The sequence below is a fragment of the Aotus nancymaae genome, unplaced genomic scaffold (assembly GCF_030222135.1).
Source record: "Aotus nancymaae isolate 86718 unplaced genomic scaffold, 86718_ANA_hifiasm-v0.15.2.pri h1tg000012l, whole genome shotgun sequence".
Taxonomy (NCBI): Eukaryota; Metazoa; Chordata; class Mammalia; order Primates; family Aotidae; genus Aotus; species Aotus nancymaae.
Genome location: NW_026988423.1, coordinates 13,203,088 through 13,219,582, shown reverse-complemented (window position 1 = coordinate 13,219,582; position 16,495 = coordinate 13,203,088). Strand labels below are relative to the sequence as shown.

Below are 16,495 nucleotides of genomic sequence, written 5' to 3'. Positions count from 1 at the left end.
TAGAAATGTCCATGGTAGTGAAAAACTGTAGAGCCCCTAAAGAGTCCAAATGGGAGAATTACAGCACAGATCTCTAGGGTTTAGGAAGAAGGTAATGAATTTCCTCTTCTGACAGAAGCTATTTTCCATTTGAAAATCTGTTCCAGATTTGCAACTGGGTCCTGGTAGAAACTGGATGCTTGGCAATAGGATACCAAGTGCTATGATCATGAACTGACCTGGGTTTTATCTGATCAATTAAACCATAAAATTTAGAGTATGTAAAACTGTTTCAGTATAAAGTAAATGTGGTCTATATGGGAATGGTTCTGAGAAAGTCCAGAAGGCCCAAGTAAGCTGCATGAGCAGGTGGCTCAGACGCCTGCAACCACTACTTATGCTGCATTGCCTCTACATCATCTGCATACCTTTGGCTTCATAGAGAGTCCCTGTGACAAGTTAACAGGGAGGAATATGTTGGAGAAATAAGTTGGATCTGTACAGGATGTTGCACCATCTAAAAATGGACAGTTACTGATTTTAATTCCCCTGTTAGCCCAGAAAATGATCAAAGGATATTCTTCCAGTGAGCATAACTTCAGGTGGTATATTTGGTTTTCCACTTCATTTGAAGGGGTAACAGCCTGTGGTAGGGATCTCGCTGACTGTGCTGACTGACATTTATAGTTTCCCAGCTGATCAACATTCGCAAAGAATAAAATTGGAAAATTGGTGAGTAGGTCAGGGTAGAGGTATACTCAGAATGGATACAAAGTATATTTCTGTCCCACGTGAATGCCCTCCAAAGGGCATATGTGAGGCAGACAGCTCTTAGTAATCAGATGGACAGGATGATCCATCTTGCGAATGTCAGCTTTTTCCCCTGGCACCTCAGTGGTTTCATCATGGAGTCTGGTCCAGAGTGGCCAGGATTACAGGGATGGAGGCTTTATATAGACTCAACAACATAGTCTTCCCCTCACCAAAATTGTTCTGGCTGTAGTCACAGCTGACTATATAGCAAAGGCCATTGCTTTGCCCCTAGTAATGAGATGTGCTGGCTAGTTGGTGACAGGCTGATTGTATCAGACCATTCCCATAATAAAGGAGGTATCCATTTGTCCTCACAGTGATAGGCAGATATTCTGGATATTAATTTTATTTCTCTGCCTGCATTACTTCTGGCAACAACACCTCTCATAACAATGCATTATCCATCATCATTTTATTGCATACAACATTGCCTCTGACTAGGGAACCCATTAACAGTAAAGGAAGTGTGGTTATGGGCTCAGAACAACAAAATTCACCTACCATATGTGCCATCACCTAGAAACAGCTGGCTTTGACAGAATGGTGGTATGACTTGCTGAAGCACCATCACAGTACCAGCTGGGAGACAGCACCTGGTAATAAGCCAATGTACATAAAGAATAAGGTACTGTTTTACTTCTTTCTGTGCTCGTTTACCCTCAGCACAATCCTCATCTGTAACTGAGCTCTGCATTTCTAATTATATGGGTATTTCTATATCAAACTCAACAGTTCCAAAACTGAATTTCTAATCTTCCCCATCATAAAAGTTGTCTCTTCTCGGGATTTCTTCTGATCTCAGCTTGTGACACCACCATTTAGACAGTCATCCAAGTCAGAAACAGAGGCCTATCCTAGATTTCTCACTCTTTTACAAGTACCTACATGTAATCTGTCATCAAGTCCTATTCCACTTCCAAAGTATCTCCCAAATCTGGTCTTTTATTCTCCACTGTAACATCTCATCATTTTTCATCTGCCTTCTAATGAATTTCCTTGTCTCTAGTCTCTTCATCTTCTCTGTATAAACACTGAACTGATGTTTCTAAGACAGAAGTCATTTCTCTACCTGAAACATGTTAAGGGCTCCCCATTACCTACACCCCCTGTGATATTTCCTCTCCCTAGGGTGCTCAGCTGCATGGCAACAACATCTTCATCTTTTGACACTTGGCCCAAATATCTCCTTCTGAAACATTCCCTTACCTACCTAGACACAATTAGGTACTTCATTTTAATCTGCCCCATGGATCTTTTATATATTCTGTGGTTACATTTGTGCAATTATCTGTGTATTTGTCTGCCATCTCCACTAGACTTTGAGTCCCTATAGAGCAGAGACTTCTATTTATGAGCACAGGATTTCAGACATAGTTCATGTTTAATGAATGTATGTTGCTTATAGAATAAATAAATGAATGAATGAATTCTTGTGACTGGGTGTTACGTTTCCTTTTCATGGAGTTGCAGGGAATGAATGAGAAATTTTACTTTGTGTGCTATGTTCATTGATGGCTTTTCAACACTCTTCATTCTGACTGTTGCTGAGAATCAATAATGAACAAAATCAACAAAATTTTGATATTTTTATCCCTGTCTTACTAAAAGAATTCTGGTTTTTAAATCCTGTTCCTTCCTGTGTCCTATAGATCTTAGCTTTCCTCAACCTCCTTTGCAACTTAAGCTTTGATTCTTTCTAGGTCTTTGTTATTTTAACTTTTCTCTCTATTAATGACATTCAGGCAGACATTTCTTATAATATTCTTTCTCTTTAAATTTTCTAGTTTAGAAAGAATATATGATCATGTTAAAGGGAATACAACCAAAAATATATTGCAAAATTACCTATAAATTTTATGTCTTTTTTTTATTCCCTTTCTCTTATTTTCTCTTTCTTTCTTTTTTTTTTTCTTGAAGAAAGAAAGAAAAAAAAAAGAATGAAGAAGAGGAAGAAAAAGGAAAAGAAAGAGAGAGAGAAAATGGGAGTATTGCTTTCTTGCCCAGGCTAGAATGCAGTTTAGTAATGGGTATTGAAAACCTCTTTTATACCAATAATTATACTTAATGATGTAGACAGGAAGGAATAAGGGAAGAAAATAACAAACAAGCAGCCAACCAATATTTCATTTAAACCTATGGAATGCTATGCGATTACTGAGGAGTGATTTACTTCCAATTATGTAGTCACTTTTGGAATAGGTGTGAGGTGGTAATGTATGTTTTGTGTATTTGAAGTGGAGAGTTCTATAAATGTTTATTAAGTTTACTTGTTCTGGGTCTGAGTTCAAGTCCTAGATGTCCTTGTTAATTTTCTGTCTCGTTGATCTATAGAATCGTTAGCTCTTCTTGTTCCATTGATCCTTTTGCCATTATGTAATGTCCTTCTTTGCCTCTTTTGCTCTTTGTTGCTTTAAAGTCTACTTGATCAGAGGCGAGAATTGCATCTCCTGCTTTTTGTTTATTTATTTATTTTTACTCTCTGGTTGGTAAATCTTCCTCCTTCTCTTTGTTTTGAGTCTTTGTGTATCGTTGCATGTGAGATAGGTCTGAATGCAGCATACCAATGGGTTTTGGCTTTTTATTCAATTAGAATATATATAAGTTTAATACTGGCATTTGATGCTAGCTGACTGTTTTGCCCATTAGTTGGTGTAAATTTTTCATTGTGTTAATGCTCTTTGCTTTTTGATATTTTTTTGAAAGGCTGATATTGGTTGTTCCTTTATATGTATAGTGCTTCTTTCAGAAGCTCTTGTAAAGCAGGCCTGGTGGTGGTGAACTCTCTAAGTACTTGTTTGTTCGCAAAAGATTTAATTTTTCCTTCGCTCATAAAGCTTAGTTTGGCTGGATAGGAAATTCTGGGTTGAAAGTTCTTTTCTTTAAGGATGTTAAATATTGGTCCCCACTCTTTTCTGGCTTGTAGGGTTTCTGCTGAGAGATCTGCTGTAAGTCTGATAGGTTTCCCTTTATGGGTAACCTGACCTTTCTCTCTGGCTGCCCTTAGTATTTTCTCCTTCATTTCAACCCTAATAAATCTGGCGATTATGTGTCTTGGGATTGGTCTTCTTGAAGAATATTTTTGTGGTGTTCTCTGTATTACCTGGAGTTGAATATTACCCTGCCTTGCTAGGTTGGGAAAGTTTTCCTGAATGATATCCTGAAGAGTATTTTCCAACTTGGATTCATTCTCTTCGTCACATTCAGGTACACCTATCAAACGTAAATTAGGTCTTTTCACATAGTCCCATATTTCCTGGAGACTTTGCTCATTCCTTTTTATCCTTTTTTCTCCAATCTTGTCTTCTTGTTTCATTTCACTGAGCTGGTCCTCGACTTCTGATATCCTTTCTTCTGCTGAATCAATTCGACTGTTTAAACTTGTGCATACTTCGCGAAGTTCTTGTGTTGTGTTTTTCAGCTCCATCAATTCACTTATATTACTCTGTAAATTGTCCATTCTCGTTAACATTTCGTCAAACCTTTTTTCAAGGTTCTTAGTTTCTTTGCATTGAGTTAGAACAAGTTCTTTTAATTCACAGAAGTTTCTCATCACCCACCTTTTGAAACCTGCTTCTGTTATTGGAACACACTTGTTCTCTATTAAGCCTTGTTCCGTTACTGATGAGGAATTGTGATCCCCTGTAGAGGGAGAGGCATTCTGGTTTTGAGTAATCTCTGCCTTTTTAGGCTGGTTTCTTCCCTTCGTTATATATTTATCCTTCTGTCGTCTTTGTAATTACCAACTTTCTAACTAGGTCTCTGAGCGGATGTCCAACTTGTTGATTCCCAGCGCTGAAATCTGAGCAATCCACTGCGCCGGCCAAAACAGCGGTGTTAAGATTGATGGTGCTTTTCTGCCCGGGAATCTCTGGATTCTGCACCAAGAACTGCCGCGCTGAGGCGCCAGCAAAACCGCCGCGCCGGCCACAAGAGTCGCTCTGGCGACCCGTGGGACTCCTCCGCTGGGAATCTCCTGGTCCATGAGCAACAAATATTCGTCTGAAAGTATGGCGTCCTCTCGTTCTCTGCGCTTTCACTGGTAGCTACATGCCCAAGCTGCTAGTGATCAGCCATCTTGGATCTCTCTCTTTTTTTTTTTTTTTTTAAGAAAGAGTCTTGTTCTGTTGCCCAGGCTGGAGTGTAGTAGCACCATGTCAGCTCACTGTAACCTCCACCTCTGGATTCAAGCATTCTCCTGCCTCAGCTTCCTCAGTAGCTGGGACTACAGCTACATGCCACCACGCCCAGCTGATTTTTGTATTTTTAGTAGAGCCTAGGTTTCACCATGTTGGCCAGGCAAGTCTCAAACTCCTGACCTCAAATGACCTGCCCACATTGGCCTCTCAAAGTTCTGAGATTACAGGCATGAGCCACCAATCCAGCCAATTGTATGTCTTTTTAAAAGATGACTTGTTTATAAAATAAGTTATGTTTATAAAGTGATCTTTTATTTCTTATCAGTATATTTGAAACACTATTTCTACTTGCAAACCTGTTATTTTATCAATATTTATACCACTTAGTTATAATAGTAACTCATTTTAAAAGAGTTCAAAACCTGATAATTAAATTATTTGAACAATTACTATGACTCTCTTGAAAACAAAGTGCATTTATACTTCCTTAGTAAGAGAAAAAGATATCTGAATTGTTATATTTCACTGTTGAAAAAAGAAAAAAAAAGAGGCCAGGCACCATGACTCATGCCTGTAATCATGCCTGTAATCCCAGCACCTTGGGAGGCTGAGGTGGGTGGATCACTTGAGGTCAGGAGTTTGAGACCAGCCTGGCCAACATGGTGAAACCCCATCTCTACTAAAAATACAAAAATTAGCCAGGCATGGTGGTGCCCTCCTGTGATCCCAGCTACTTGGGAGGCTGAGGCAGGAGAATGGCTTGAACCCAGGAGGCACAGATTGCAGTGAGCCGAGATTGCGCCACTGCACTCTAGCCTGGGCAACAGAGCATTTGCTCTCATGGATCATTCTCCATTTAAAATCTGATGAAGTCGAAATTTCATGAGGCCAAGGATGTATCTTCTCACTTTTATAGCCCTGCCACCCAATACAGTGTCAGCCTATGAATGCTTACTATGTACCAGAGTTCAAAATGCTTTACATAGATTTACACTTTTTTAAAAATTATTTTTAAAAATTTTTTGGGCTGGGCACGGAGGCTTACACTTGTAATCCCAGCGCTTTAGGAGGCCAAGGCGGGCAGATCCACAAGGTCAGGAGTTCAAGACCAGCCTGGCCGATATGGTGAAACTCCGTCTTTACTAAAATACAAAAATTAGCTGGGTGTGGTGGCAAGCGCCTGTAGTCTCAGCTACTGGGGAGACTGAGGCAGAAGAATTACTTGAACCTGGGAGGCGGAGGTTGCAGTGAGCTGAGATTGCGCCACTGCATGCCAGCCTGGGTTACAGAGCAAGACTCTGTCTCAAAAAAAAAAAAAATAGGGTTAGGGTTAGGGAAAAAATACATATATATATATTTTTGTAGAGAGAAGGTGTTTCTGTTTTGCCAATACTGGTCCTGAACTCCTGGGCTCAAGGGAGTCTCCTGCCTCAGTCTCCCAAAGTGCTGGGATTACAGGCATGAGCCATCATGCCCAGGCCACATGGATTGATACTTCTAAATCTCTTAAGAATGCCAGGAGGAAGTAGTGTTATGATTACTTTTTTTTTAAGAGATAAGGTCTCACTCTGTCACCCAGGCTGGAGTGCAGTAGTGTGATCATAGCTGACTGCAGCCTTGAACTTCTGGGCTCAAACAATTATCCCACCTCAGCCTCCCCAGTAGCTGGTACTACAGGCATGTGCCACCATGCCTTGCTAATTTCTTTTATTGTTTGTAGAGATGTGGTCTCACTATGTTGTTCAGGCTATTCTTAAATTTCTGGCTTCAAGCGATCCTCCTGCCTTAGCCTCCCAAGGTACTAGGATTATACGCATGAGACTCCACACCTGGCTTGATTACCATTTTAAGGAAGAGGTCAGTCAGGCCCAGAAAGGCTAAGTTACTTAGCAAAGATTATATAACACATAACTAAGATTCACATCCAGATAGTTTGATACCAGAGTCTTGCTTCATATCACCACTATGCTGTTTCCTAATCAATGAGTGTTGAATTAATAAATGAATACAACTTCAAAACAGGTGACCCTTTAAAATGGCTACCAATGTAGATCTTAAGATGAATGCCAAAAATGTGTTTTGATGATCTTCGTAAGGACTGCTAACTTATCTCTAGTTACTCAGCTCTTTATCAGTGAATATATTATTTTAAGTGCTCGGATTTAAGACAGGCAGTGCTGCAGAAGGAGGCTGAACATAAGACTAAGGATCTGAATACTGGCTCTCATATATATTTACTACTACGTGATCTTGAACAATTTCTTTAAGCATTTTTAAAATTATTAATAAGAGATGAGGATCTCTTTGTTGCCCAGGCTGGTCTCAAACTCCTGGCCTCAAATGATTCTCCTGCCTCAGCCTCCCAAAGTGTAGGGATTACAGGCTTGAGCCACTACTGTGCCCGGCCTTGAACAATATTTTAGCTTCTCCAAGTCTCCGTTTCTTTATCTCTAAAAGGGAAATAAAAACAGCTGCCACAAATAGCTGTGTCTTGTCTTCTTTTTTTCAGAGAGAGTCTTGTTCTTGTTGCCCAGGCTGGAGTGCAATGGCACTATCTTGGCGGACTGCAACCTCTGCCTCCCGAGTTGAAGCAGTTCTTCTGTTTGAGCCTCCTGAGTAGCTGGGATTACAGGCACCTACCACCATGCCCGGCTAATTTTTGTATTTTTAGTAGAGTTGGGGTTTCACCATGTTGGCCAGGCTGGTCTCAAATTCCTGACCTCATGATCCGCCCGCCTTGGCCTCCCAAAGTGCTAGAATTTCAGGCATGAGCCACTGTGCCCAGTCTGGCTCTGTCTTTTTAAAGAGAAATAAGAATGTATAAAAAGTGTCTGGCACAAAGAAAATGTCAGTATCTGTTTTCCCTTTACTCTTCCTCTCTTTACTTTTTTCACTTTCCTTCCCTCTTCATCTGCCATCAGCCTCTTGATTTTGTAAAATTTACTTAACTCCTCGAAGATTTATTTCCTCACCTATAAAATGAGTAGGTTAGTTATTTGGTTTCTAAGACCATTTCCACTCAATAATTCTATGATTCAACAATTTAATAACTTTTTCTTTGTATCATAAAAATGCCACTTACTGAGGGGTGATTTGAAGTTAATGTGGTTGATCAAGTTGCCTTTTCCCCCAAATGATTTCATCACATAGATCTTGGTTTAGATGCATCTGAGTTATATAGGATGAAAACTTTATTCAATATGTAAATAGTTTTAACATGTAAATAACAATATATATCACTTGCATCTACTTGTAATCTCTTATTTCAAAATATTTACGTCTCTTTCCCTTTCCTCTATTTAGGTACTTCTCAGGAAGTCTGGAGGCTAAGTCAACACATCGTGAAACTCTAGGACTAATTCACACTACAACAGAAGAGCTAATTAGAACTGTTGAAGACGGTGGGATAGATTCTGTGATGGAATGGGAAGTGGATGAAGTGCTGAACTGGACAAATACACTGAACTTTGATGAGTGAGTACATGTTGCTATTCTTAAGGAACAAGGGCAGTTATATATTTTTTTCTAACATTTCCTATTTTCATGTTGAATACTGGGGCCACAGACAATCTTCAAAGAAAAAAAATTATGAATATTTATTATTTGCCTAGAAAGAACAGAAGAAGAAATGAGGGGTAAGAAATGAATGATCTAGAAATAGTAAACAGAAAATTAGAATTAGGGTTCTTTATTCTTAGACATTATTCTTATGCCTTAGTCTGCTTTGCTTCTCACTTTGGGATTTAGAAAAAGGTCTAAGAGCATGAAATTAATAATACAAAGATTTTCTTTCATCTATATACCCTAACCTTTCTGTGTAAGACACTAAAACATTACAATTTTTCAGTGATGTACTATGGCCCCTAGAAAACATTTTTAAGATTTCTTATGTGGTGGAAATTTTAGAATATTTATTGTACCCATTAAGGAAATACAATCAAAACCATAATGAGATACCACTTCATACCTACTAGGATAGCTATAATTAAAGAGAGAGATAATAACAAGTGTTTGCAAGAATGTGGAGAAATTGGAACTCTTATACACTGCTAGTGGGAATGTGCAATGGTGCAGCCACTTTGGAAAACAATCTGGCAGTTCCTCAAATGGTTAAACATAGAGCTGCCATGTGATCCAGCAGCTTCACTCCTAGATATATACCCAAGAGAGGGGGAAATACATGTCCACACCAAAAACCTGTGCATAAATGTTCATAGCAGCAGTAGTCATAATAGCAAAAAAGCAGAAACACCTCATATGTCCATCAGCTGATGAATGGATAAATGAAATGTGGTAGATCTATACAATAGAATATTATTCCACAATAAAAATAAATGGGCCAGGCGTGGTAGCTCATGCCTGTAATCCTAGCACTTTCAGAAGCCAGGGTGAGCAGATAGCTTGAGTCCAGGAGTTTGAGACTAGCCTGGGAAACATGGTGATACCCCATCTCTAGAAAAGATAAAAAATTATCCAGGCCTGGTGGTACAGTGCTGTAGTCCCAGCTATTCAGGAGTCTGAGGTGGGAGGATCTCTTGAGCCCAGGAGATAGATGCTTCAGTGAGCCGTGATCACACCACTGCACTCCAGCCTGGGTGACAGAGCAAGACCCTGTAAAAAAAAAAAAAAAAAAGCCAAGTGTAGTAGCTCACACCTGTAACCCCAGCACTTTTGGAGGCTGAGGTGGGAGGATTGCTTGAACCCCGGAGTTTGAGACCGGCCTGGGAAACATAGTGAGACCCTACCTCTATTAAAAAAAAAAAAAAAGAAATGAAGTTCTGATCTATGCCATGACATTGATAAATCTGTTAAGTGAAAGAAGCTAGTCACAAAGGATCATGTGTTATTTTATTTATATGAAATGCCCAGAATAGGCAAACCTATAGAAACAGAAAGTAGTTTCCTGGGGCTGGAGAGTTAACTGGGGGTGGGGGGAAGGGGAGGTTGTGGCTATGGAGTGCAGTGTTTCTTTTTGAGGCAATGAAAATGATTGAAAATTCGTCATGGGCTGGGCACAGTGGCTCATGCCTGTAATCCCAACACTTTGGGACACCGAGGGGGTGGATGGCCTGATGTCAGGAGTTCAAGACCAGGCTGACCAACATGGTGAAACCCTGTCTCTACTAAAAATACAAAAATTAGTTCGATGTGGTGGCGGCCACCTGTAATCCCAGCTACTTGGGAGCCTGAGGCAGGAGAATTGCTTGAACCTGGGAGGTGGAGGTTTCGGTGAGCTGAGATTGCACCATTGCACTCCAGCCTGGGCAACAAGAGTGAAACTCCATCCCAAAAAATAAAGAAGAGGTAAAGTCCACTGTGGTAGTGGATGTACAACTCTGTGGATATACTAAAAGCCACTGAATATTATACTTTAAATGGGGAATTATATGATGTATGAATTCTACCTCAATAAAGCTACTTAAAATGTTCGATATTTACTCAACTACAATAAAGAATGTGGATACTGCATGGATGAAGAGGCAAAAAAATTTAAATGAAGATGGTGTAAGTAAAGAAATGTAATGATGAGCATTTTTTCATATGCTTGTTGGCCTCATGTATGTCTTCTTTTGTAAAGTATCTGTTCATATCCTTCGCCCACTTTTGAATGGGCTTGTTTGTTTTTTTCTTGTAAATCTTTTTTAGCTCGTTGTAAATTCTGGATATCAGCCCTTTGTCAGATGGGTAGGCTGCAAAAATTTTTTCCCATTCTGTTGGTTGCCGATTCACTCTATTGACTGTTTCTTTTGCCGTGCAGAAGCTGTGGAGTTTGATTAGGTCCCATTTGTCTATTTTGGCTAACAGATGCTGGAGAGGATGTGGAGAAATAGGAACACTTTTACACTGTTGGTGGGAGTGTAAATTAGTTCAACCACTGTGGAAAACAGTGTGGTGATTCCTCAAGGACCTAGAAATAGAAATTCCATTTGACCCAGCAATCCCATTACTGGGCATATATCCAAAGGATTATAAATCGTTCTACTATAAGGACACATGCACACGAATGTTCATAGCAGCACAGTTTACAATAGCAAAGACCTGGAACCAACCCAAATGCCCATCGATGATAGACTGGACAGGAAAAATGTGGCACATATACACCATGGAATATTATGCAGCCATTAAAAACGAGGAGTTCGCGTCCTTTGTAGGGACATGGATGAACCTGGAAACCATCATTCTCAGCAAACTGACACAAGAACACAAAATCAAACACCACATGTTCTCACTCATAGGCGGGTGTTGAACAAGGAGAACACATGGACACAGAGAGGGGAGCACTATACACGGGGGTCTGTTGTGGGGGAGTTGGAGGGACAGCGGGAGGGGTGGGGAGTTGGGGAGGGATAGCATGGGGAGAAATGCCAGATATGGGTGAAGGGGAGGAAGGCAGCAAATCACACTGCCACGTATGCACCTATGCAACAACCTTGCATGTTTTTCACATGTACCCCAAAACCTAAAATGCAATTAAAAAAAAAAAAAAAAAAGAAATGTAAGAAAACAGAAGAAATCAGTAAACGTGAGATAAGAAAATGAGGTAGGAAAAATCAAGGTAATGGTAATTGAACAATAAAACATGAAAAAAAAAAGACACCAGAGGAAGCAGAGGAGAGAATAATGATGCAAGGAAAGATAAATGTAGAAAAAGGGGGAAAAATGATAAAGAACAAAGGAAAATCAAAACAAAAATAAAAGAAAAAAGAAGATACTGATGAGAAGGATGGATTGGAAAAGATAAAAGACTAAGTATCCATAGAAGGTGCTTTAAAATAAAAAGATTGCTATGATTCCGTAACTCCAATATTTTGTGCAGACCCGAGTCTTGAGATTCCCTGTAGACAGCACGTCTGTAGTTTCTGGGACACTAAACAAATGCAGATGGTAATAATGATGCAAGAAATGACAGCCAAACAAAGGAGTTGCAATGCCTTGCTTTTACTTTTCTTCCTAAGAGTAAAAATTGCTGGGTGGAGAAGAGAGAGAAGAAATGGAAAGAGAGGTCAGGGAGGTCCATTTTGAATTAGTTTCCCAGGACTAGATAGAGAATTTTCTGAAATCCTGCTCTGCCTTTCTCTTGTACAGCTAGTTGGCTGGTTCAAGCAAAGGGCCGGCAAACAACTACAAAAATTGATACTAGATATTCTATATTCTATCATTACTGGAATATAAAAAGAATAAAACCATTGAGTTCAAAGGAAAGAAAAAATAGGCATCTTAGTGTACATAAGACTTTCCCTGCTCTCCGCTAAGTGATAGTAGGTGAAGAGTCTTAATGGCTTCCCTTTGGGGAGGGGAAAAAAAAAAGAATAAACCTGTAAGACTTGAAGTGATTTCTTCATAGCATATACTCTACATGGAATGAGATGGATATACCTAGCTTTCAGATGATAAGAGTAACTGAAAATTTCCATTTTAAAAAATGCAAATACCTTGTTTTCAAGTTATGTATAACTTCTATCAGTTTATTTTCTTAGTCGAGGATAATCATAATTTCTTACCAACGTGGACTTTTAGCAAGGTTTTATATTGAACCTTGAACAATAAAAATTTTCGATGAAATTTCGAGTGTGGTTATCTGGGTATATCTCAGTTGCACTACTTGGCCACGGCACTGATTATCTCAGTAAGACCAAATTAGGCATAAGCCCCTTCTTCCCAGTGCATTTATGGTCTCCACAGTCTGCTTCCTTGTTTGACCTTTGTAGTCCTCTAGATATTTTGTAACTGGCTTGGTGATACCTTGTTTGATGTAAATTTAAAAGTCTGACATTTGTCCCCTCTAGAGAATTGGTCATCCCCAATTCCTTGGAAAGTATCCTTCAAAGTCTATGGAGATTTTTCCATAACTGGACAATTAGAATGGTATAAATTCCTTGAAAACTGTTATTTAGTGATAACAACCAGTTTCTCCCCAAAGGCTTTTGTGCTAGTCCATTGTGACAGACCAATGCTCTCCTGAGATGAAGCCATGTGCATCTTCAGATGCATACTGCAACTATTAACTGAACACTATTATTATCATTTGGAAGAAGGTATAGAGCCATTTTCACTTGTGGACTCAAACACGCTAATGAATACTGTTGCAAATTCCTGTATCCAGAGCTATGTTGCTCCAGATGTTTACAACCTAGAACAATCCCCACATCACCATCATGAAGTTATGCACAATTCCATAGGACAGCTACCGTGGCTGTTGCTGGCATTCATCCTAATGGATATTCAGATGTTCCTCTTCCAGGATCATCATGTTTTTCAAACACCAAGTTAACTTTGACATACCTATTAAGCAGTCAGTAACTAGGAAATATTAAATACTTTCCTGATATTCTGTTGGTGAGAGCTCTGTGCCTATGTTTGTTACAGATAGTTTCTATATCTGAAGCTGCTCCTTTGATTTCTAAGATACGTAGTTTTGTGACCTCTCTGGCTAGGGACTTTTTCTGAGCTCTTAAAGTGTTAAATTTGTAATTTAACAGAGATTCATTATAGATTCCACACATATTTTATTCTGTAATTATTATCTAAAAATATCTACAAATTTCTTAGTGAGAAAGATCAGCTCTGTGATATAAACAGCTTGGTTATGCTATCATCAGACTTGCTTTTATTTGTAAAACTTAGATTTCATATCACTTACTGCTGGTGTATTCTTTATGAGAAGTTCTTTTTAAAATAATGGAATAAAATTCATGTGCTAATTTTAGATAAAGCAGGGACAGTAATGGGCCCTAACTATGGCATGTGTTTGTGCCCCAGATTGTCAGGGCTTAGCACACTATCGATCAGGGTCTCTTATCTTGGTTCCTTGAAAATGGAATGAAAGTCTTTCCGTGTATAAATTCAAGCAAGCAGGGTGAGTCTTCATAGTGCTCCTGAGCAACCACTGAAAGCACAAAGTCTGCTAAAATTTAAGGTCAAGCCAAACTGAATTGCCTACTGAGAGACTGTGGAAGGATTTTATACCACCTGCTCTTCTCCTGAATCCTTTCATTTAAGTCAACCAGCAGTATCCTATTTAAGGCCATTGAAGAAAGTTCACAAGGCAACAAGAGGTAGCAGTACTGAGAAGGAGCCAAATTCAGACACAACATCTTATTGTAATTAAATACTGTTGGACAAGCCAAGTGCAGTGGCTCATGCCTGTAATCCCAGCACTTTGGGAGGCCAAGGTAGGTGGATCACTTGAGCCCAGGAGTTCAAGACCAGCCTGGGCAAAATAGTGAGACCCCATCTACAAAAAGTTAAAAAGTTAGCCAGGTGTGTTGGCATGCATCTGTAGTCACACCTACTTAGGAGGCGGAGGCAGGAGGATCAGATCACTTGAGCCCATGAGTTTGAGACTGTAGTGAGCCATTATGGCACCAGTGCACTGCAGCCAGGGCAACAGAGCTAGACCTTGTCTCTACAAAAATAAGTAATAAATACTGTTGGAAGTATATACTTTCCTACTGCAAAAAACTTCAGGAGCACAGGGTTGACAGGAGTAAAAATAATTCAAATGGAATAAATAATTAGAAAATCACAGTGTTTTCTGAATTACATGACAATTCTAATTCTCCACATCCTCTCTGTGCCAGCTCCTTTCAGCACCTACTGTGACCAAATCCTGACCTGATTTTTTGGTTAAAGTGGATGCAGTTATAAAGGTGGTTTGGAAAAGTGGGATACAGAGGTTAAGGTGAAATAAGTCTTAGGAAACATGCCTCTTGGTGCTTTCCCTCATCCTCACAGAACATCATACCTTGTCCTTCTCTATTCCACCTCTTCTCAGGCAACTCTGGTCTCTCTATTTCAGTCTCTGTTCAGGTAGCTGAAGTGACAGCCACATTTGCCATACCTGAAGGTATCTCATACGTGTTCTGGGCACTGCAGAGACAGCGCTGCTGCTCTAATGAGCTCAAAAAGTAGACACTTTAAATTTCCCTCCGTATATCAGAGACAGTGGGTCTGGCAATCCAGAACCAAGGAGAAAGTTTTTGTTGTTGTTTTCTCATGACTTTTCCATCTGACAGTTTTCTGTCCATGCTTTAATTTAAACGTTATTAACTAACATCTTAGAAAACACTCAGATAAGGACATGATCTTGCAGGAATTAAATAGGATAAAATGAGGAAGCATGCTATAGGGAGGCAAAAGGACACTAAGTATGGCAGATGGTGGGCACCATTTTCATACTTCCTTTAACTCCTTGTCCTGGAGGTTCTTAGCTGGATGTGAGCTACTAGAGGTTGGAAAGTCATAAGAATGAAACATGGAGGCTAGTGATGGTGGGTGCCATTTTTATACCTCCTTCAACTCCTTCTCCTGGAGATTCTTAGCTGGATGTGAGCTATGAGGAGGTAGGAAAGTCATGAGAATTAAACATAGGGGCTAGTGAAGAAGCCATTATTAATTTAAGATTTCTCAAGAGAAATTGTAATTTTAGAAGTAGTCTAAGTATGTACTAAGGAACTGATTTAATTTAATGAATGCTCATATAATGTACGTAGGTACATTGCCAGCTGGAAGGAAATTGCTACAAGCAACTCTTCGGCTAACTTCAAAGGTAGGCAATTTTTAGCAGTAGTTTATGGGAAATTCTCATGAACAAAAAATACATTCCACACACATATTTCTAGGCATTTAACATTTCAGTAATCTGCACAGTATATAAATTTAGATGCATTTGTCAAGTCATTTTTACCTTTGTATGTAAGATTGTTATTTGGGAATAGAAGGACGTGTCCTATATTATTTAAGGTTGAATAAAATGGTTTTTAAAATATGAATCCTTTGTTAAAAGTTACTGGTCAGGTACAGTGGCTCACACCTGTAATTATAGCACTTCAGGAGGCTGAGGCTGATGGATCACTTAAGGTCAGGGTTTGAGACCAGCCTAGCCAACATGGTGAAACCCCAACTCTACTAAAAATACAAAAGTTAGTTGGATGTGGTGGCAGACACTTGTAATCCCAGATACTCAGGAGGCTGGGACACGATAATCACTTGAACAGGGAGGCCAAGGTTGCAGTGAGCCGAGATTGCCCTACTACGCTCCAGCCTGGGTGACAGAGTGAGATTCCATCTCAAAAAAAAGAAAAGTTACTTATGATTTTAATAATGATTTTTCATGAGCAGACTTCACTTGGCAAAATAAATGCCTCAAAATGTTGAAAATAGTTTCTAGGTTCTGTGCCACTATTGTTCTGCCGGTAGTTAGCAGTACTGAAACACTGAAAGTGAAAGCCATCATGTTAAAGAAGAGTGTCATCAGAGCCCAGAAATCCCAATAATTTTAACGTAGCCAAAGCCCAGTTATTGCACACCCTGAGTGTATGAATTCTATCCTACTAGCAGACAGGAGAAGCAGTAAGCAGAGAGGTTAGAACTGTGGAGGGTTTTTGTTTGTTTGTTTGTTTTGAGACAGGGTCTCACTCTTTTGCCCAGGCTGGAGTGCAGTGGCCTGAATCTCAGTTCACTGCAGCCTCCACCTCCCAGGCTCAAGCACTTCTCCCACCTCAGCCTCCTGAGTAGCTGAGACCATAGGCATACACCACCATACCCAGCTAATTTTTCTTTACATA

General features: G+C 39.6%; 1 protein-coding gene across 3 annotated transcripts in view; it reads left to right on the top strand.

Annotated features, from left to right (window-relative positions):
- The window catches only part of CUNH11orf65 (chromosome unknown C11orf65 homolog), a 155,347-nt gene that overhangs the window by 45,573 nt on the left and 93,279 nt on the right, over positions 1 to 16,495 (top strand). For 2 of the 3 annotated variants that reach the window (XM_012474587.2, XM_012474586.2), the window contains exons 7-8: positions 8,232 to 8,402; positions 15,422 to 15,477. In XM_012474587.2, the coding sequence (XP_012330010.1) occupies positions 8,232 to 8,402; positions 15,422 to 15,477 (227 nt within the window). Of the gene's footprint in view, positions 1 to 8,231; positions 8,403 to 15,421; positions 15,478 to 16,495 lie in introns of those variants that run through there. The other variant, XR_002478637.1, reaches the window with a different exon arrangement.